The sequence below is a fragment of the Equus przewalskii genome, chromosome 24 (genome assembly GCF_037783145.1).
Source record: "Equus przewalskii isolate Varuska chromosome 24, EquPr2, whole genome shotgun sequence".
NCBI lineage: Eukaryota > Metazoa > Chordata > Mammalia > Perissodactyla > Equidae > Equus > Equus przewalskii.
The window spans coordinates 274539-296435 of NC_091854.1; the positions used below are offsets into that span (position 1 = coordinate 274539).

A 21897-nucleotide genomic window follows, 5' to 3' on the forward strand; every position below is an offset into this window, starting at 1 on the left:
AAAAAAGGAGGATCCAACTATATGCCCTCTATAAGAAATCCACCTTAAATATAGAGATAGGTTAAAAAGTAAAAGGATGGAAATATATATATCCTGTAAATACCACTCAAAACAAATAGCTATGTTAATATCAATTAAAGCAGACTTCAGGACAAGGAAAACACCAGAGATAAAGAGGTACATTTCACAATTATAAAGGAGTCCATTACACAAGAAGATATACAATTTTAATGTATATGAATCTCAGAGCTTAAAAATACATGAGGCTAAAACTGTCAGAACTGAAAGAAAAAATATACAAATCCTCAGTTATAGTTGTATATTCTAAGAATCCTCCCTAATAAGTGAAAACAAAAACACAACATTAAGCATATAAAAAGACTTAACACTATCGACAAACTTGACCTAATTGACGTAAAAACACTCTACCCCCCAACAGAAAAATATCCATTCTTTTCAAGTTTCAATGGAACATTCACCAAGAACAACCACATTCTGGGCCAGAAAACAAGTTTCAATGAATTAAAAAAAAAATGAAATAAAATAGAGTATTTTCTCTAACCACAATCCAATCTATTAATTAAACCAGAAATTAATAACAGAAGATACCTGGGGGGAAAAAATCTCTAAATATTTGAAAAATAAACAAAACACTTCTACATAATCATGGGTAATAGAAGAAATCATGAAAAAAATTAAAAATATTTTGAATTGAATGAAAATAAAATATCAAACCTTTTAGGATATTGCTAAAGCAGTACTTAGAGGGAAATTTATAGTATTAAATGTTATTTCTTCTTAAATAAAAAGAAAGCTCTAAAATTAAAGACCTATATATACACATCTGAAGAAATCAAGAAAAGAAAAACAAATGAAATCCAAAATAAGCTAAGCAGAAAGAAGGACATAATAAAAACAATAGTTTAAATTAAAAAAAAGATAAAACCAATAAAAGCAAATGCTTTGAGAAGATCAATCAAATTAATAAATTTCAAGATGGAATCAACTAGGAAAGAAAAAGACACAAATGACCAATATTAGAAAGAAAAAAGGAGATGGAATTACAGACCTTACAGACATTTCTGGATTTTTCTATCTCATTATTCTAGTCACTATGGTTCAAGGCCATGTAATTCTTTTGATTTTTCTCTCACTCACAGCAATCAGTTAATCACCAAGTCCAATCTTTGCAATGTTTTTCTCATCTGCTTAACTTTTTCCCCTATCAAAATCACTTCATCACTTGGATTTCATGTTGTATTACCTCCCAAGGAGGGACCACTCTCCTCTAATTCATCTCCTTGCTTCCAGACTCTCCTTCCTAAAATCCCTACATGCATTAACTAATTTATTTAGCGAAAAAGTATTATGTGGCACCTTCCAAGTACCAAATAATGAACTTGTTATTCAGGATACATGGTTCCTGCTATCAAAGATCTCACTCTAGTGAAGGAGATTGACATTTACACAGATAAGTACAATGCAGTATTATAACTACACTACGGATATGCATAAAGTTTAATAAGACAAACAGAAGAAGAAGTAATGAACTCTGTCTGGGAGAGGAAGGCATGCAAGGCTTCAGAGAAGTCATGATGTTTAAGCTGCATCTTAAAGAACAAGTAATTCTCAGGCAAAGGGAATAGCACAGATAAAGACAAAAACATATGAAAAGCTTGGCTATGCTAAGTGAAACAAGCCAGACAAAGAAAGACAAACATAGCAAGTATCACTTATATGTGGAATCTAAAAAAAAGTCACCCTCGTAGAAACAGAGGGTAGAAAAGTGGTTGCCAGGGGCTGGGGGATGGGATAAATAGGGAGAGGTTGGTAAAAGAGCACACATTTTTAGCTATGAGACAAATGAGGTCTTGGGATCTAATGTAAAACATGGTGACTATAGTTGATAACATCGCATTGTATAAGTGAAATTTGCTAAGGGAGTAGAATTTAAATGATCTCACCAAAAAAAAAAAAAAGATAAATATGTTAGGTAATGGATATGTTAACTAACTAGATGTGGGGAATCCTTTCACAATATTTATGTATGTCAAATTGCTACAATGTACATTTCAAATATCTTACAATTTTATATGTCTATTATAACTCAATAAGGCTGAAATTTAAAAAAGGATTACTAAATAATTAACATGTAAAATGCATGTTACCTTTTTAGAACAGAGCCTGGCATATAGGATTCACTATATAATAATTAATAATTATTATTGTTGTTGTTGGCTCTGGGTAACACAGTGAACTATTCAAAGCCATCATTTCTTAATCTGAAAAATGGCACAAATAGATGGCCTCTATGGTCCCTTACTAGTCTAAATGTCAATGTTTATGATCCTTAATATTATAAAATATAAACTATTATCTCAAGAAACCTACTCTATTCTGTTAAATTTCTATTTAAGTCTATTATTATTTAATAAAGCCCAAGAACAGGGTATAATAGTGTAAAAATATTCTCTCTAGTTGAGAAATAGTGTCATATTAAATTGTTGTAAGTAAAAATAAGTTGAGCAAATCTGTAAAATAAAAGCTAGAAAGGAAGTTTTTATAAATAAATGTAAAATATATATACATTTAGTCTCCATAGATGTTTGTTTATTCATTGATTTGCATAAAGAAATAAAACTAAATCAGGATCCACAGAAGCAAAGCCATTTCATTATCAGGAAACCTTGCTTATTTAAGCTCTTCTTTTCCTCCTCCCTCTTAAGAAGATTCCCACAAAAGGTGATGTCACACTGAATCTAACTATGCAAAGGAAAAACCTGAAATAGTACTTTAACACTGTCAAAGCTTTGAACTACATGTCATCATAGACATACACACCTTGCTGTTGGCTAGAATCCAACCATGTAAGTACTTAAAAGAATTTAAAATAATCATTTTTTAGTATGCCTACTCCCACTACAGCAGGAAACTATAGGTTCCAAGCCCTAAAAAGATAATCTCTGGATGAAAACTATAAAACACAATTTGAATTCAAGCACGTTGGTTACATTCAATTTTAATTATAGGCGATTCTTTTAGAATTTGCTTTGAAAATAAAGAATCTCTTTGAGAAATATGTCACTGACATCTACAATGTGAACTCAGACAAAACAACAAACAATGTAAAAGAATGGATACCATTTTAAAGAATGTATGATTAATAACAGTCATTTGTTTCTCAAGCTGCTACTGGAACTGCAAAATACAGTCCGTCCTCTTATCTCAGAGGAACAGTTGTCCTGTCTCCTTTCCAACTCGCCTCCCACCACTGGACTTAATAACCTTTCCTTCTGTCACCCACACTTTTGCCTAAAAACTATGCTTAAGTTTTATAGCTATATCTGTATCTGTGTCTATATCCCTATTTTTGAATCTATCTCTATCTCTATATAATGTATCAGCAATCTCTCTTCTCAATGCAGCTGTTGCCTCAAACTACAATCTTATTTTTCTTTTACTAACGTATTTCCAGGAAAAAAAAGTAGTTTCCAGTTTAAGCACTCACTCATTCTTAGTCACCACATCTCTGAAGTAACTAAAGTCCTTTGTATTGGGTTGAATAATGTTCCCTCCCAGATTCATGCCAACCCTGAACCTGTGAATGTGACTTTATTTGGAAATGGGGCCTTTGCAGGTGTAATCAAGTTCAGATGAGATCATACTAGATTAGAGTGGGTCCTAAATCCAATGATTGACGTCCTAATAAGAGGAAGGAAATTTGGACATAGAGACACAGACACTCAGAGGGAAAATGGCCATGTGAAGAAGGAGCCAGCAATTAGAGTGATGCAGCTACAAACCCATGAATGCCAAGGACTGCCAGTAACACCAGAAACTAGAAGGGGCAAGGAAGGATTCTTCCCTAGAGCCTTCGGAGGGAGCGTGGCTCCGCTGACACCTTGATTTCAGGTTTCTGTCCTCCAAAGCTGTGAGAGAATAACTTTCTGTCGTGTTAAGCCACTCAGTTTGTGGTAATTTGTTACTAGGAAACGAATAGATCCTGCTAATCACAAAATCCAACAGTCCCTTATTATTCCTCATTTTCCTTGGTTTAAGAAAAACTTAACCGTACCTTTTATCCTAAAATTCCTTCATTGGATTTGGAGACTGCACTAACATCTTCATGAGCTCTTTTCCCTCCTTTTTGACTTTATGGTGGGCTTCCTGCAAAACTCTTTGCCCTTTTTTTCATTCTTTCTCACATGGGATGACTCTTATTCTTGTGATTTCAATTACTGCTTCTACGTAGATAACTTCCAAACCTAAATCTTCAAATCTGACCTATCTTTTGAGCTTTAAATACTACGCTTTCAACAACAGTAATTTTTAAATTCTGTATTTTAGTTTATTTTTATTTATACAGACAATTTTCTAATAAGAGTTACATAGCCACTTATATGTGCTAAGCACTTTACATACATTATCTTGCACACATTCACAATAACCTTATGAAGCCGTTACTATTATTGTGCCCCAATTTAAAAATGAGAAAGCTGTGTGAGGCACTGAGTGGTTAAATAACTTGTCCAAGGTCCCACAGTCATTAAGTCGTAGAGCTGGGATACAAACATGCACGATTTCACTCAGCACAGTGAGTCTTGAGTATTTGGGCAACTCAGATCTCTTTGAGAATTTGGTGAAAACTGTGGTCATTCTCCACAGAAAAATATGCAAAAGTTTTCCATAAAATTTTAGAGAGTTCATGCATCTCTTAGAATTCCATTTGTGCATCCCAAGTTAAGAAGATGTGTATTGGAAAAAGCTGAATCACTACAAATACATTAGCAATAAGGAAAAAATAACTGGACTCAACCGTCTAATTTGATTCTCTAGTAAAATATATTGTCTGCTCCAGGTAGCAAATTAGTAGACCTTTATCATAAAGAAGATGGTGAACATCACACTCATTCATTCAACACTAATGTAATGAGTGATTCTCAATCTAGAAGGGAATACATAGCATATAAACAAATAATTACAATACAATGAAACAGTTATGAAAAGAACAATAATCTTTATGGATCTGTGGAAAATAATATAAAAGGCCAGTGGTGAACAAGGAGATCAGGTGGAAAAAGTCATTTAATTAGGTTAAAAAAATTCATGCAAGAGATGATTAGAGAGATTCTAACCTAAGGCATTGAAATCAGTGATGAGAAAGGAACAGATTCAGTGGTTACTAAGGAGGAAAACACTGTCCAAGTTTAGGGGCTGATTCAGTGTAAAAGATGAGAGAGAGAGAGGAGACAAGAACAACTCTAAGATTTCTGAATAGGATGCATATGTGTAGAGATGCCATTAATTGAGGCAGAAAATAAGGAGAGAAGGGTGTTGAGGTGGGGAGAAAAAAAATTCCATTTGGACATGTTGGGTTTAAAATTGGATTGGGGCATCAACGTGCAGCTATCTACTCATAGGAAACATGATTAAGAATTCAGATAAAAGACTGGGTTAGTATTCTGGAGTCAAAGATATATTATGGACATAGTTGAAGAAATGAAATGGATGGATTATATAAAGTGTGATGAATAAAATAACAAAGGGATCTGTAATCAGTCAGAGTCCTCCAGAGAAACAGAACCGATAGGAGATGTGTGTGTGTGTGGGTGTGTGTGTGTTTGTGTATTTTAAGGAGATTTATTCCAAGGACTGGCTCACATGATTGTGGGGGCTTGGCATTTTGAAACCTGAAGGGCAGGCAAGTCTGAAATTTTTAGGGTTGTCTGGCCAGCAGGCTGGAAACTCAGGAACTCAGGCAGAGGTTGATGCTGCTGTCTTGAGGTAGAATTTCTTTTTCTCCAGGAAACCTCAGTTTTTGCTCTAAGGCCTTCTATCATTGAATGAGGCCCACACACATTATCTCCTTGAAGGCAACTGATTGTAGATGTTAACCACATCTGCAAAATACTTTCACAGCAGCACTACATTAGTGTCTGATTAAATAACTGGATACTATCACTTAGCCACGCTCACACAAACAACTAACCATCACAGGAGTACAGACAGTACTCAACAGTCAATGGGAAAACAAAAGTCTGCAAATACCAACAAGTAGTGAGAGAGGTAGAGAACTTGAAAAAAGGGACCACAGAAGCCAAAAAAGAAAAGATCATCAAGATGATCAAAAGTTTCAAGCACTAAGCAGGGATCACGTGAGAGAAGAGCAAAAATCTATTCACGGAATTTGACATTAAGTAGTTAATTGTGACCCCAGTAAGATCTGTTTTGGTGGCATTTAGGGAAGGGGGCAAGATTGCAGTGAATTGAAAAGTGAAAGGGAGTTGAGGAAGTAAAGGCCTGATGGCAATATATTAGTAGGAACAATAACTGAAACGTTACAAAAAACATTTTCCCTTTCTTCAGATGGGGCCTCCTCGATTCCAAATTATTTGGGTCTTCCCCAAAATTTTTGGGTTCTACCACTCCCTGAGGGACCACCCCAGCAACAGATGCTGTCACAGCTGTTGAGATGCCAAACATTATGGAAATTAGCTTCATGTCACAGATGACCAATTAGAGACTACAATGGAAATGCTGGCAATACTTTTAGGAGACATAAGAGAATCCTTAGAAAAGTTTTCAATGTATCTGTAGAAAGAAATGCAAAAGTATTCATGAATAAGTATTACTTTAAAAAACCATTGGTAATCTATATACTTTCCTGGAATCAGAAAAGATTCAGACGTCTGTTATACGCCCAGTTTTGTTAAGCAGTCATACTTAAAGTTTGGCTGACTAAAGATGAGCATACTTAATAAAAAGGGCATTTATGAGAAATGGGTGCATAGAATTATTATGATAGTTAAACCGAAATTGATTTTTATTGATACGTCTTAGTTTGTCTCTAATGAAATCAAGGAGAAGCATTATTTGGCATGAAAATGCCATCTAAAATATTTGGATTTCAGGGCTGGCCCCGTGGCCGAGTGGTTAAGTTCACGTGCTCCGCTGCAGGCGGCCCAGAGTTTCGTTGGTTCGAATCCTGGGCGTGGACATGGCACGGCTCATCAAACCATGCTGAGGCAGCGTCCCACATGCCACACCTAGAAGCAGCCACCACGAAGAATATATACAACTATGTACTGGGGGGCTTTGGGGAGAAAAAGGAAAAAATAAAATCTTTAAAATACTTGGATTTCACAACCGGTAGGAATTTGCTTGATATATAATCTTAATACTTGTTTGATACAAGAATAATCTTATCTGCGTTTCTTAAATAAAAACATATACACAAATTATTTGGGCCTCCCCAAGGCTAAAACTTCTTTACAAAGGACTTCTCTCAGCATTCAGGAGAAAGGCCATTGGATCTATGAATTAAAACTAAAATGTTATAAAATATTTCTTTTTTAACACTGGTTCTGGGGTAGAGGACATATGCTTAAATTATAGGCTAATCATGATACATATGGTTTTATTGTTGATGAAGATTTTGCCTAATTCAATAAATATTTCTGCAGACCCAATAGGTGCAAATACTTTGGTAAATGAGCTGCCCCTTCTTATTTCTATTTCCCATTTAAAAGCAAAAGATAAAAGACTAAATAAAATAAAATCACTGAAGGAAGAAAGTGAAATATTTTTTAAAGGCAACAGTGAAAACAAATACTATCCAGAAGCACAACCAAGGGCAAGGCAAGCACCCCCTGTAAAAAACATGACACTTTATCACGTGGAAAGTTGGAGGAATACCGCAGGAAGGGCTTCTTAATCATAGCTGAAAGCGTCTGAAGTTTTCACCATCAGAGAGGCTAAGACTGGGCCTCCAAAAAAGGTATATGCAATGTGTTTTTACTGCCGGCCCGCCCACTGGCAGGCAGCATCGACTGTTCTTCCTCCCATCATCATCATCTTCAGCAGCAGCAGAGCAGCAGCAGCAGGCTCCCCCAGCTCTCAAAGGTCAGTCTCAGCCTCAAACTCTTGGTTATTGTCAGTTCCTCCACACTAAATAGATGTGTTTAGATGAAAGTTTTGAGGATAATTATTTTTACCAAGCAGAACTGATCACTTTTGAATCTTTTCTAGCTGTAGTGAGTCAAAAATTACTGAATGTGTATCATGTGCAAAATAGCATGCTAACTATGGTGGAAAGAGGGGATAGTGGCCAGCAGAGTGGAAAAATAAAATATAATCCTTCCCCTTAAGATTATTAATTTGTTTCGTTCCTTTGGCTCGAATTCAACCAGGCCTAAAATGTGCTTGGCATGGAGATTAAAAAATGACACTAATCAAGTCTTCTGCCTTTCAAGGACTCACATCTAACTCAACATCGGTTTGTTGAGATCAACAAGGATTTAGATGTCAGCATATTAAAGTTGAAGGACCCAGAGATAGGCAGGATAACATAGCAGTTTAAAGTTTTGGAATCAAATGCAGTCAGGGTCCAACCCCAGGCCTAAACACTCTGCATTTTAGTTTCCTCATTAATAAGATATAATAGGCAATATTACATATATTTCATAAGGTTGCTGTGCCAATTAAATGAGAAAACTTATTTCAGAACACTGAGTATGATTCCTAGCATATGGCAGATTATTAAAACATCTAGTCTAACTCTTTCATTTAGTAGATGAAAACACTGAGACTCCAAAAGAATGTCTAAGGTTAGTGATGAGACAAATTAGGGCTAAAACCCAGAGTGATTTAACTGGGAGAACCAGGCTTCACTGTGACAGTTAGGGATTCAAGAAAATGTGCTAAGGCAGTTTTCATGTATTTTACAATAGCCCAAGTATTCAAAAATTTTAAGCAGATGATATTACTTATACTAAAATAACAATAAGCCATTATTTTCTTTAATGCCTTTTCAAGACTGGCACAAATATCAATTTTCTGCTTTAGTGCCAGTAACTGTCATAACTCTTTCCTTTGCTTTTCACTAGAATATAGGTTTTTTTTTAAAAAAGGTAAACTTTTTGGGAAAATAAACCTATTTCATTATGCTGACAACTGCCTTTGAGTTTACTTTCTCTTTTGCCCTTTCTCTGCTTTTCTCCTTTGCTATTCTTTACCACAACATAGAGACACAGTTCTTTTGAAGAATGTATCACACTAACCTACCTTCATCTTCCCCTTGGCTCTTCTCTATTTTCAGTATTGATGATTCACGTTGGTAGAATTGTAACTAAACTACTGAACAGTGGGCCAGCATTTGACTTTCATAGCACCCAAAGGAAACAGATGAGCTACAGAGATCCCTTGGAGGCCTGGGTCAGGCAGTGGAAGGGAAATCTGAAGGGGCAGCCACGAAGTCAAGACGCTTAGGCCTCACTGGCGTGATCAATCCACCAGACTTTATTGTGTTCCAGCCTGTAAATCTTAACTATGCTGCTTTTCCCTCCCTTCCTCACTAATCTCTGAGACAGTGGGTATTGTGGAAAGAACTTAAGTTTTGGAGTCAGCTGAACTAAGTTTAAATCTGGGTTCTACCACTTACCAGCTTCGTGTCTTTGATTAAGTTACTAAACCTTCCTAAACTTTAGTACACTTATCTGTAAAATGGACCTTATACCTATTTACCCGGATTATGGTAAAGGTTAACCGAATAATGAATAAAAACATACAACCTGTAGCAAGCTCTTAGCAAGACTCCTCCTGTGATCCTGATTTTGACTTGATGCTGATCTCCTGTATTCTTTATTTTTTATTACTCATTTAAAGATAGGCATTTAATTTAATGATGAAGGCATATTGGAGGGAACATTATTGAGTTATTGACAGGTTATTTTTAGACAAGTGGCTTTCTGTTTGGAAAAGAAACAATTTTAGATCCTATCATGTAACCCAAAATCAAACGTCATTTTGAAAAATAATGTACTATGTATAATGGTATACAGAAGTATTAGTAACTAAAACGTTAAGCAAGAGATTTGCTTTGCGTTAGTTTTGGGAATGCTTTCATTGTAAGTGATGTGTGTGATTTTTTTGTTGTATTTAGTATATTTACACATAGTGAAATACACAGATTTTAAGTGTAAAATTAGATAGGCTTTGACAAATGTATACATCCAAGTAACCAAAAACCAATTAAGATATCGCCCCAAAAGTTCCCTAGAGCACTTTTCCAGTCAAGTGCCACCCCCAAAAGCAACCACCTATGATAGACCCCAGAGACTAGTTTTGCCTGTTTTTAAATTTCACATAAATGGGATCAAGTAGTATTTTTCCCTCTGTCTGGCTTCTTCTGATCAGCATGTTTCTGATATTCATCCATCTTGCTGTGTGAACCAGTAGTTCATTTTGAATTGCTTATAGTATAGTATTCCATTTAAGACTTTATCACAGCGTTTTTTTTAATCCATTCTCCTTTTGATGGGCATTTGGGTTGTTCCCAATTTCTGGCCATTACGCATAAAACTGCTACAAAAACATGTACAAGTCTTTTTGTGGGCATATGTATTCATTTCTCTTGGATAAATAACAGAAATCAAATGGGTTAGGTCATAGGATAGATGCGTGTTTAACTGCCAAACAGGTCTCCAAAGTGCTTTTATCATTTTACGCTCTATTAGCAATGTATGAGAATTCAGGGGCTCTACATCCTCACCAACATTTGATGGTGTTAATTTTTAAAATTTTAGCCATTCTAACAGGTGTAAAGTGGTGTCTCATGTTAATATTAATTTGCATTTCTCTAATGAGTAATTATGCTGAGTACCTTTTCCTGTGCTTACTAACCATTAATAAATCTTCTCTGATGAAGGATGATTCAACTTACTTTTTAAAATTGGGTTGCCTTCTTATTTTTGAGTGTGAAATATATATATATTTGTCCTGGTTCCTGACACAGAGCTCCTAAAACCCTTGCAAATAGGGGTGCTAGGAGGATCTTTTGTTCTAATATTTAATCTTTGACTCGAGTTCCTGACACAGAGCTCCTAAGAACTTGGTAATTTCCTGAGTGATAGGAGCATCTGACACAGAGCTCCTAAATCCCTTGGAATTTCCCCAGTGACAGGAACATCTTTTGTTCTAATGAGGTGACTTGGTGGGCTCCTGGTTAGGGGCTGGTCACCAAAGATGAAGCCATGATTAGAAGCTTGGAACTTTCAGCCCCACCTCCCATTCTTTGTGAATGTAATCACTAATCATGCCCATGTAATGGAGCCTCCACAAAAACCCAAAAGGAAGGAATTCAGAGAAGGGAGAGAGGCTGGAAATGGAGTTAATACTGAACCATGCCTATGTGATGATGCCTCCATAAAAATCCCAATAGTACGAGCTTCAGGGAGCTTCCCAGTTGGTGAACACATCTACGTCCTGGGAGGGTGGCCCACCCCAATTCCACAGGGATAGATCTTGTGCTTGGGACTCTTCCGGACCTCGCCCTATATATCTTTTCATCTGGCTATCCTTTATCATATCCTTTATTGTACAAAAAACTGGCAAACATATGTGTTTCTCTGAGTTCTGTGAGTTGTTCTAGCAAATGATAGAAACCAAGGAAGAGGTGCGTGGGAACCCTCAATTTGTAGCCAAGTCAGACAGAAGTTGTAGGTAACCTGGTGTGGTATTCTGCTTTATAATAAGAAATGTATATTTGGTCTTTGTCCACTGTTCCTGGCACATAACTCCTAAAACTTTATAGTTTCCTGTATAAGATCCAGAGAGACATCTTTTTTGTTATAATGTCTGGCCTTTTGTCATTGGTTGCTGAAATAGCTGCAGAGCCATAAAGGTGAAAGGAGTGTCTTGTTATTCACAAGCCCCTTTCAAGCACATCAGAGTTTGTTAGTGAGATGACTTTTGGAAATCTCCTAAGGATGGGGGCTGGTTGCTAGGGGAAGCAACCATGATGAAAGGGTTGGAACTTTCAATCCCACCCTAGACCTCTGCAGAGGGGAGAAGGGCTGGAAGGTTGGATCAATGACCAATGCCCAGTGACTTAATCAATCATGCCTATGTAATGGACCCTCCATATAAACCCAAAAGGAGGGGATTCAGAGAGCTTCTGGAGATGGTGGGAGAGTGGTAAGCCCAGAGAGCTTGGAAGCATTGTGGCCCTTTCCACATATCTTGCTATACATTTCTTCCATCTGGCTGTTGCTGAGTTATATCCTTTTATAATAAACCAGTAATCTAGTAAGTTCTATGAGCTGCTCTAGCAAGTTACCCGAACCCAAAGAGGGGGTGGAGGGAACCTCCGACCCAGAGCCAGTTGGTCAAAAGCACAAGTAACAACCTGGACTTGTGACTGGCCTCTGAAGTGGGGGCAGTCTTACGGGACTGAGTCCTTAACTCGTGGGATCTGACACTATCTCCAAGTAGATAGTGTCAGCACTGAGTTAAATTTGTGGGACACCCAGTCAGTGTCTGCTGAGAATTGGAGAACTGCTTGGTTTTGGAAAAAACACACATCATAGCTGGGGACCTACTACTTGTGATTTGTGTGCGAAGTTGGGGGAAGTCTTGTGAGAATGAGCCCTTAACCTGTGGCGTCTGTGCTAACTCAGGTTAGTGTCAGAATTGAAGTGAATTGAGTGAATTGACACTCAGCTGGAGTCAGAGAATTAATTGCTGTAGGAAAAAAACCCCACACACCCAGGTGTTAGAGATAGTATGGTAGTAGTGTAAGAGTAAAAGAGAAATGGAGTTTTCCCTCTAAGAAGGATTTAATTATTTATTCAGATACAAGTCTTTTGTCAGATATATGTATTTTGAATATTTTCTCTAAATCTGTGGCTTGACTTTTCACTTAATAATATCTTTTGATGAGCAGATTATAATTTTGATGAAGTTTCATTTTATCAATCTTTTTTCTTTAGGGTTAGTGCTTTTTTGTACCTTTAATAAGAAATTACTTTCTGATTTGTTCTTTAGTTTTAAAAATTAACAGTTAATGAATAATAATATATTTCAATTTTAAAGATATAAAAGTTCAGTAAAATATTATACATCATAGTTTACACTGTTTCATTAATTTTCAAACACAACTATAAACTCAAAGTGGTCACATAAAATGACAGAATTGAAGTAATTTAAGTTCTATTTCTTTGCCTTTAAATCACTGTACTATCATTTATTTTGAATCTATTATTTTAAAAAAAGGACTCTGTATGTAGTATCACATGGGTTAGAGATATGAGCTGCACCTGAAGAAAATTCAAATGATTTCTAACCGTTATAAATCCCAAACCAAGGGTTGGCAAACTTTTCTGTAAGGGTCCAGATAGTAAATACTTCAGGCTTTGCAAGCTGTGCATGGTCTCTATAGCAACTTAACTTAGCCGCCCCAGTGTGAAAGCCACCACAGACAATATGTAAACAAAAGAACACGACTGTGTGCCAATAAAGCTTTATTTACGGGCACTGAAATTTGAATTTCATATATGATTTTCATGTCACAAAATATTGTTCTTCTTTTGATTTCAATCATTTACAAATCTAAAAACCATTCTTCACTCACAGGCTGCACAAAAACAGGCGGCAGGCAGATTTGGCCTGAGGTCTATAGTTTGCTGCCCCCTGGCCAAGGGAAAGTTCAGTTTTATTAATATTCCTTGTCTCGCTTTGTGGGACAGGTTTACATCTAGTTCACCCTTACACTGAATACAGCCCTTTGAGTTCAGATCGCTTTACAAGAGAGGTGGCTCATTTCACCGCCCAACTTTGGTAGGCTGGAGAGTTTGTCTCCAGCACTCAGGAGCCTGAATTGTGCAAATGGAGCTCAGGGTCCAAACGCTTTTGAACAAATTCCTAGGGCAAAGGAAGCCTAAGTGCTACTTTCTCTAAGTTTCTGTCTTCATTTTGCTTTTGGCCTCTGAATTTTGAAAAATTTCTTGTCAGCTCAGTTATACATTTTATCCATCATCTATTGCCATTTTCAGTAGGAGGGTTATTCAGAGTATTTTGCCATTCTGTAGAAACAGAGATCTTCTAATCAGAAGAAATTTTTATACACACTACCCAAAAGCTATGTGTCATTTTTACCCTCTTTCCTTAACTTATAATTTTTCAAAGTTTTTGAGGTTAAAGTCCTAGGGAGATTTTTAAGTTTCTTCCTAGGAGTTATCCTTCACTCAGGCTATCTCTTAAGAAGAAAAAGTATCAATATTGGTAAAATAGATTTAATACCTCTTGGCTACTTAAGTACCTATAAGTGTAGGCAGAAACCTTAATCAAGACTTAATTACTCTTTACAAACAAAATGTAAATCTATTATAAATGGTAAACAGAATTTTAAATTAAATCAATAAGAAGTACCAAATAGAGGAAACAACATTTTTAAAGAAGAGATCATTTTGTCTATTCAATCTTATTTGTTTGATGTAGGACTCAACAGGATTTCACAGGCCATCAGCTTTATAAGAATGATCATTCAAGTTTTATTCTATTTATATGCTCTTAACTGTCCACACTAGCACAATTTCTGAAACATATTCTCTAAACAAAGCTGTTGTAATCTAATTAAGAAGTATTTCCTAATTCTGATAATTTTCCTTGTATGGACAGCCTTTAACAGACTTTACCAAGTGGAAATTTCTGCAGTTTTTAAGCATCACTCAGACTTTTAATGTGTACATAAATTCCAAATTCCTTGGGCCCCCCCCCCTTTTTTGGTGAAAACATTTATTTTCTTAGCAAATTTTAATTATACAATAGTGTTATCAACTATAGTCACCATGCTATATATTAGATCTTCAGACTTTATTCATTTTATAGCTGAAAGTTTGTATCCTTTTACCAACCTCTCCCTATTTCTCTCACCCTCTAGTCCCTGGCAACAACTTTTCTACTCTGTTCCAATGAGTTTGATGCTTTCTTTCTTTAAGATGTAACATGTAATTTGTAGATGTAATCATGTAACATGTAATCATGTAAGATGTAACATGTAAGTATTTATCTTTGTCTGGTTTATTTCACTTAGCATAATGCCCTCAAGTTTCATCCATGTTGTTGTAAATAGCAGGATTTCCTTATTTTTCATGGCTGAGTAATATTCCATTGTACACATATGTCTCATTTTGTTTATCCATTCATCTGTTGATGGACACTTAGATTGTTTCCAATCCTGGCTACTATGAATGATGCTGCAAGGAACACAGGAGTGCAAATATCTCCTTGATATTGTTTTCATTTCCTTTGGACCATGGCCGTTTCTTGATATGATTAAAACTAACAACATAATTTAGGTTTTGCACATGTTTCAGTTTTGGTGGCCAGGCTTGCTTTTCTTTTAGATGGTCTAAGGCTGTTGTAAAAGAATGTGGCTGTCCGTTGTCCCTGATTCCTGTGAGGTAGCCTCTAAATCCTTGGAATTTCTCCAGTGACAGGAGTGTCTTTGTTATTCATGGTTGGGTCCCAGAGAGTTCACCCTAAAGAGATGACTCATGATGGGGGCTGGACATGCCAGAAAGATCAATCATGTGATTAGAAGGTTGGGATTTTGAGCCACATGATATCAGCCCAACCTCCAGGGAAGGGGAAATGGAGATTAAGTGCAACCTCATGGCCAGTGATTCAGTCAATCATGCCTACATAATGAAACCTCAATATAAACCCTGGACACTGAAGTTCAGATAAGCCTCCCTCGTTAGTGATACTCTGTGAACTGCTACACACCAATGTTCATATCAGTGTGTTCTAACTCCATGGGGAGAGGACATAAATTTCACATTTGGGGCACTCCCAGATTTCACCCTGTGTGTTTCTGCTTTTGGCTGGTTCTGATTTGTGTTTGTGTCTTTTTTGCTATAACAAAACTATAATCTAAGAACAGTGCTTTCCTGCGTTCTGTGAGTTGTTCTAGTAAATAATCAAACTGAGGGGGTCATGAGAAACTTCCAAATTTGTAATCAGCTGGTCCAAAGTGAGAGTAGCCCTGGGAATTCCCAAGCTTGCAGCTGTGTCTGAAATGAGGGCAGTCTTGTGGAAGACTGTGCCCTTAACTTATCATGTTTGTCCTAACTCTGGGTAATTAGTGTCAGAATTGCATTGCAAAGGCTTTACAATATTTACTGCCACATGTACTCCTGAGCTACCTTCTCTTATCACTAAGTTCTTTGGTTCATATATGAATTTTGACCTTTTTTTTTTTTGGATCAAAGCATTTTATTGAGGGGCTTTGGAGGAGGGTCATAGGGCTGCGAGCACAATGAGATCTGACGTCCTCGGCCCAGCTGGGATCTCCCCAGCTTCAGAGTCACTTAAATGAGCTGTGACTATTTTTAAAGAATAAACCTATTTTGCATCATATAAAATTTTTTAGAAAGCAATGTAATTGTAGATAGTAGTGATTATTTCTGAAGTAAATGAGATATCAGACATATTTTTATCCCATAAACTTTTATTAAGTTTATTTCATAGGTACATCCTAGTTGGCAGGATACAAAGACAAACATAATTCCTACTGTCAGGGGGTTTACAGCCTAGGAGAGACTCAGACAAACCCATTACAGTAGAATTAATCAGTGCTATTAAGAAAAATATGAAATAGGAAGTATGACAATGCCAAACGAGTGGACGAGAAAGAAAAGCAGAGGCTTCAAAGAAGTGACATCAGGACTGAAGTATGAGAGTTGAGCAGGGAACAGCCGAAAGGAAGGTGTAAGAAGGGGAAAAGAGTGTAGCACAGAAGGTGGAGAGTGGAGAATTCCCTGGGACCTGATACAAAGTTGGACTGCACATAGGAGAAGTAAGAGTTGCTGTTAGATAGAAACACTGAGGCTAGAATGTAAAATGCCTTATCTACACTACGCCAAGAAGTTTGGATTTTATCTTGAATGTAGTGGAGAAGCACTGAAGGATTTCAAGCAGGGGAATAAAACAATAAGAAATATATTTCAGAAAAAAATTTTTGGAACACTGTTACAAACAGATTAAATATCAGATGAGATTGGAATCAGTTTTAGGAAGTAGGAAGTAATTCTGGAGTAAGGCCTTGGAATTAGGATAAAAAGAATGAATTAAATCAAGAGATACTAAGAAAGTAAAATTGGATTAGATTATACTGAGTTTGAGGGCATAAACACTTGGCGAGGCATGAGGGTGTGGTCTGGATGGTGCTTCTCTTCACTAAAGGGAATTCAGGAAGAAAAGTATCATGGTGGGAAGAGTAGAGTTCAAGTTTTACACATACTGAGATGCTGTGGGAGAACTAAGCATAGCAGACGCATAGTTGAACATATGGGATGGCAGCTCAGGAAAGAAATTACAAGTAAAAATATAGATATGTTTGTATAGAAAATACAGAAAGTCATAACCTTAAAAGTGATTTTGGAGACATGAGAGTGAATAAGATCATTAAGGAGGAGTTTGTCGAGTAAGGAAAGAATAACACCAAGAAAGGAATCCTGAGAACACCAATATTTGAGAAGTAGACAGAATTAGAAGATAGATAAATTCAAGAGAAATGGTATCAGAAAAACCAAGGAAGGATTGATCAACAGAGTCAAAAGCTGCACAGCTCCAGTAGCAGAATGTCCCCTGGTTTGATAACACAGGTCATTAGAGACCATGGCAAGAATAGTTTCATCGTAGTAGGGATGGAAAGTCAGATAAAATGGATTAAGACAAAAGCAGAGATGAAGAATTTGAGACAACCTCTGACTTTTTTCAAAACGTTTGTGTGTGAAAGGAAGGAAAAGTATTGAGAAATAGCTAGTGGGGTCAACAATTAGAGGAAGGTTGCTCTGATTATTTTTAAGATGGGTACACCTTACTGTATGCTGAAGGGAAAAAGCCATCAGGGAGGGAGTAGTTGAAATTATGGAAGAGGATAATAGATGAAGCTAGGTCTCTGTGATTGGGGAGAAGAGATTTGGAGAAGGGGTAGAGGGATACACGTTCAACAAACAAGATGCGGAATACTGTATTCTGAGTGAAAAACAACAACAATGGTAGGGGAGCCACTACAAAGAGAAACTTAAGTTACAATTCAGAGAGAAACTACAGACAGGGAAGTCACTGACAATGGAAAGCCTATTGAGCCTGCTAATCTTTGAAAATGACACAAAACAAGCAACAATTTATGTACATTCTCTACAGAAAAACATCATGCAAAATATTAGGCCCAAAGAATAAGAAGTGTTTCCAAGCCATGTTTCCTTTTCCTGAGGAAGCCAGGAATTAACTATTCCAATGGATACATAAGTAAAGATTCTGTTTCTGCTGAGCATGCGAAGGCATGGCCATACTGCAGAGGTGTATTTGTACTTTAAACAAGTAATCACTATTCATTTTTTCTCTCAAAACAGTTTTATAAAAATAGCCCACAAAAACTGACTGAATTCGTCCTATAACTAAAATTTTACAATAGAACTTTGGCAGTTTTCATGAAAAAAAAAAAACCAAACAAATAAATAAAGCCACTCTGAAATGATGGTGTCACGTGGCTGGCTAGAATCCTCAGAAGGTGAGCAACTCATTTCGGGGCACGCCAACCCCACAGGGTGACCTGAATCAAATTTAGGCCTCTAGAAATTACAAATTACTTCATGTGACGGACCTTCAAAGTTGCTTGCAAATTAGGAAATCAAACTCAGGATACCAAGTATCTATTTATTTCATTCATTTAATAAAGAAACATTATTTCTTTCAACAAAGAAATTTTATATGCCAAGTCTTGTTTCAGTTACAAAAATCAGAATAACTGCCTCTACCTTCACTGGTAGACCTGAAAGCAAAGAATTACTCTAAGAGGGTCTGCACTGCTAGGTGTAGGACTAGGAACATAGAAAAGTCACTGCTTTATGTTCGAGAGCGTAAGAAAGGTTTTTTGGAGCCAAGCCTATAAAGTGACTTGTGGAAATGAATAGAAGTCTACCTGGAGGATGGATCTGGGGGTTCTCCAGGGAGTGAGAACAACATGTGCAAAATGGTGACGGTCAGAAAAGCTTGACTTCTTTTTAGAGAAAACACTACTGCAGTGTAAAGGACGGGTTAGGGTAAGAATCGAGATAAGGAGGCAAATCAGGAGGCTACTCCACAGGCGAGGTGAGAAATGACAAAAGACAGAATTAAAGTTTGAGCAGTGGGGAGTACTGGAAAGATTCAAGAGCTCTTTAGGAGACAAAGCTGAAAAGACATGGAGAGCAATTGGGGGTAAGAGAAAGCACTCAGGGTGACTCCAGAATCTCCGTTTTGGGGTAACTAGATGCATCCCTGTGTGACTAACTAAAGTGGAAATCACAGATGGAGAAGCATGTGTTATTTTAATGTCCCCGTAGTTCCAGCCCACAAACTAACTTGAACAAATTTCTTCCAATGGGGTCCATGTAATAGCTGGAACCTTTTCATATCATGATTAGTAAAACTGCAGTTATTCCGCAGTATCAGAAAAGAATGAGATCTTAATAATAAATATCAAAATATAAAATATAGACTTCAATAAAGAGATGAGCCTCAGAGGCCTGAGAGCTGGTCAAACATATCCACACATAAGGAGATAAGGCTGAACTTTTCCAGGCAGTAAGGAAAAGCAACTGGACTGTAGCTTAATAAGTGCTTTTAATGCACAGAAAGAATATATCACTATGAAAAGGTCAGCCCAGAAAACAGGGTGCAGAAAGGGAACTTACGGATATGGGGCTCACAAGAATTCCATTAACTTGTAAGCTGTGTGGAAGATTGGTATTTCCTTACATCTTCCCAGAATCTAGGTAATTATACCCACTTACCCCTATGGATTTTATGCTCATCATAAACCTTCAAATTGGTATGTGAAAGAAGGAATGTCTTAATTAGGAATATACATTCCCCACTTCTCCCCAAAATTAATAAAGTTGACAAAACGACAGCCAGATTTTTGTATATCAGAAACAGGTAGATGTGGTTAGTATTACCACATTGCTAAGAAACTGGTATTCTGGGTAACCTGGAAAGTCTACTTAACATGTTTGCAAGGCTGAAGTCTATCTGCTATGCTGTCCCCATCTGCAGCAAGTTGGGCTCCCTGGACAACATCCCACCAGACTCTCCCCAGACCACTGCATAAATAAACTCTGGTTATCTGGTGACCGGTCAAGCATCCAGAAAGAGCTTCCATGTGTCACCTGGATATTATAAAAAGAAGAGAATTAGACCAAGCTATTAGAGCAGTATCCAGTTTAATTAACCTCTTTTTCCCTCTGTTCTCCTGATGTACGGCTTGTACCTCTATTACAGCATGCATCACTGTATTATCATGTTATCTCTATGGAACACAGCTATTTATGCTGTTTTCCCACTTGAATATAATCTCTAGAGGGTACAGATAATAACTTATGTCCCTAAGAGTACAGAACACATAGCCTACACGTGACAGGCACTCAATATTTGTTGTATTGAACCAGGCACAATTAAGGACAATTAGGTATTATCAGGCTTCAAATTAGTTGTGAAAAAAATTAAGATAAATTTCTGCATGTGATGAACATTCATAAATGTACAAGAATCTGTCAAAAATGTGATCCTCCAGAAATGAGTAAGTTTAGCTCAGGGGACTTTTTGGGAGAGGGGTGTAAAAGTATTTCAAATGACTTGCAGAAATGAATAATAATCTCAACTTTTCTATGCCTATTTATGCCTGCATCCAGTTGGTTACAAGAGGCAAGAAAAATCCCACAGATCATTCTAGTTTTGTTGAATTTCACCATAAAATGGGGTTTATGTTTATAATAATGAAATGTTATGACAGCCCCAGAAAGACTAAATGAGAGCTTTTCTAGGATCCATTTCTTTGTGGTTTTAAACACTATTTAGCTGTATAGAGAGTACTGTCAACTTAGATCTGAATTTAGCTTTATTTTCTTGACATTTGACACGAACTTCTAAAAGTAAGAAACAGGTTCCAGTTTGGATCAACTCCAGGTTTTAATCAGTCCCTGCTCTCCCCTCCCCCGCTCAATTATGATCATGTTCACCCACATTGATTTATACAGTCAACACATCGCAACTTACTTTGCTATTGAGTAGACTCAAGACTGATTATCACCTCATGCATAAACCACTACAATAGTTTACATCAAATAACTTTCCCATTTCTAGCCTCTCCCTTCTCAGTTCCATTAAGCCTATCTTTACTTGACTGCTCTTGCTAGGCAGCACTTTCACCAAGACATTCTACAAATATTCACTGAACATCTATTATGAGCAAAGCACTGATACAGGTGTCACAGAGAATATAAAGAGAAATAAAACACTGCCCTTGCCATTAAAATCCAACTAACTAGAGAGATAACATACAATAGTAACAAAATATTAAAGGAAATCAAAAGAGGAATAAAGGAAAAAAATTGCAGCTTAGGTGAGGTGGGATGGCACCACAGATGAGGGGCTTCTAAACTAGAACTTAAAGGATAAGACTCCTTTAAGATAAAGTAGAGAATGAGAATTCCAGATGGGAAGCAAGAACCTGAGCCACGGGTGGCTGTAAAATTTGAGACAAATTAATCAGAAGCAAGATACAAAGCAGACGAGATCAAATAAAGACGACCACAAACACTGGCAAGAATCTCAGCACAGGCTATCCAGTGAAGACCACTCTTTAACTGCTATTGCAGCACGCAACGATATGGCATGTATCATTAATTTAAACCAAAAACAGACAAAAAAATCAAGTGACACAAGATCCAGGGTATTTATCCAAGCAGCAACATAGCAGGTGATTAACAATAGTTTAAGAAATAGACAACTGGTCACTGGGCCACCATACACAGTTGGGCAGCTTGTATGTAGTTTATGTAAGTGACACTTCCTGAAGTTGTGCAGTGCACAACCTGTTCAAAAGTACTCAGTGACCCTGACAGTTTCAGAGAGGTGAGTACTTAGCTTTGTGGGGGTCCAGCTTTGCAAAAGGGAGCTCACTCATGGGGAGAAGGGGATGAGGGCAAGAAATTTCAGTCAGAAGACTGAAAGCAGTTGTATGGTTCAATCTCTTGAAATAACAAGGCAGAGATGCAGGCCCTGATGAACCAG

At 37.0% G+C, this 21897-nt stretch overlaps 1 protein-coding gene and 1 long non-coding RNA gene across 2 annotated transcripts in view; one reads left to right on the plus strand and one right to left on the minus strand.

Moving 5' to 3' along the window:
* LOC103550055 (uncharacterized) overlaps positions 1–21897 on the minus strand; it is a 113457-nt gene that overhangs the window by 78215 nt on the left and 13345 nt on the right. The gene's annotated exons all lie outside the window — the stretch shown is intronic.
* DPH5 (diphthamide biosynthesis 5) overlaps positions 7663–21897 on the plus strand; it is a 62812-nt gene continuing 48577 nt past the window's right edge. The window contains exon 1 of the mRNA XM_008518787.2: positions 7663–7902. Coding sequence (XP_008517009.2) covers positions 7782–7902 — 121 coding nt within the window. The 5' untranslated portion in view covers positions 7663–7781. The remainder of the gene's footprint in view (positions 7903–21897) is intronic.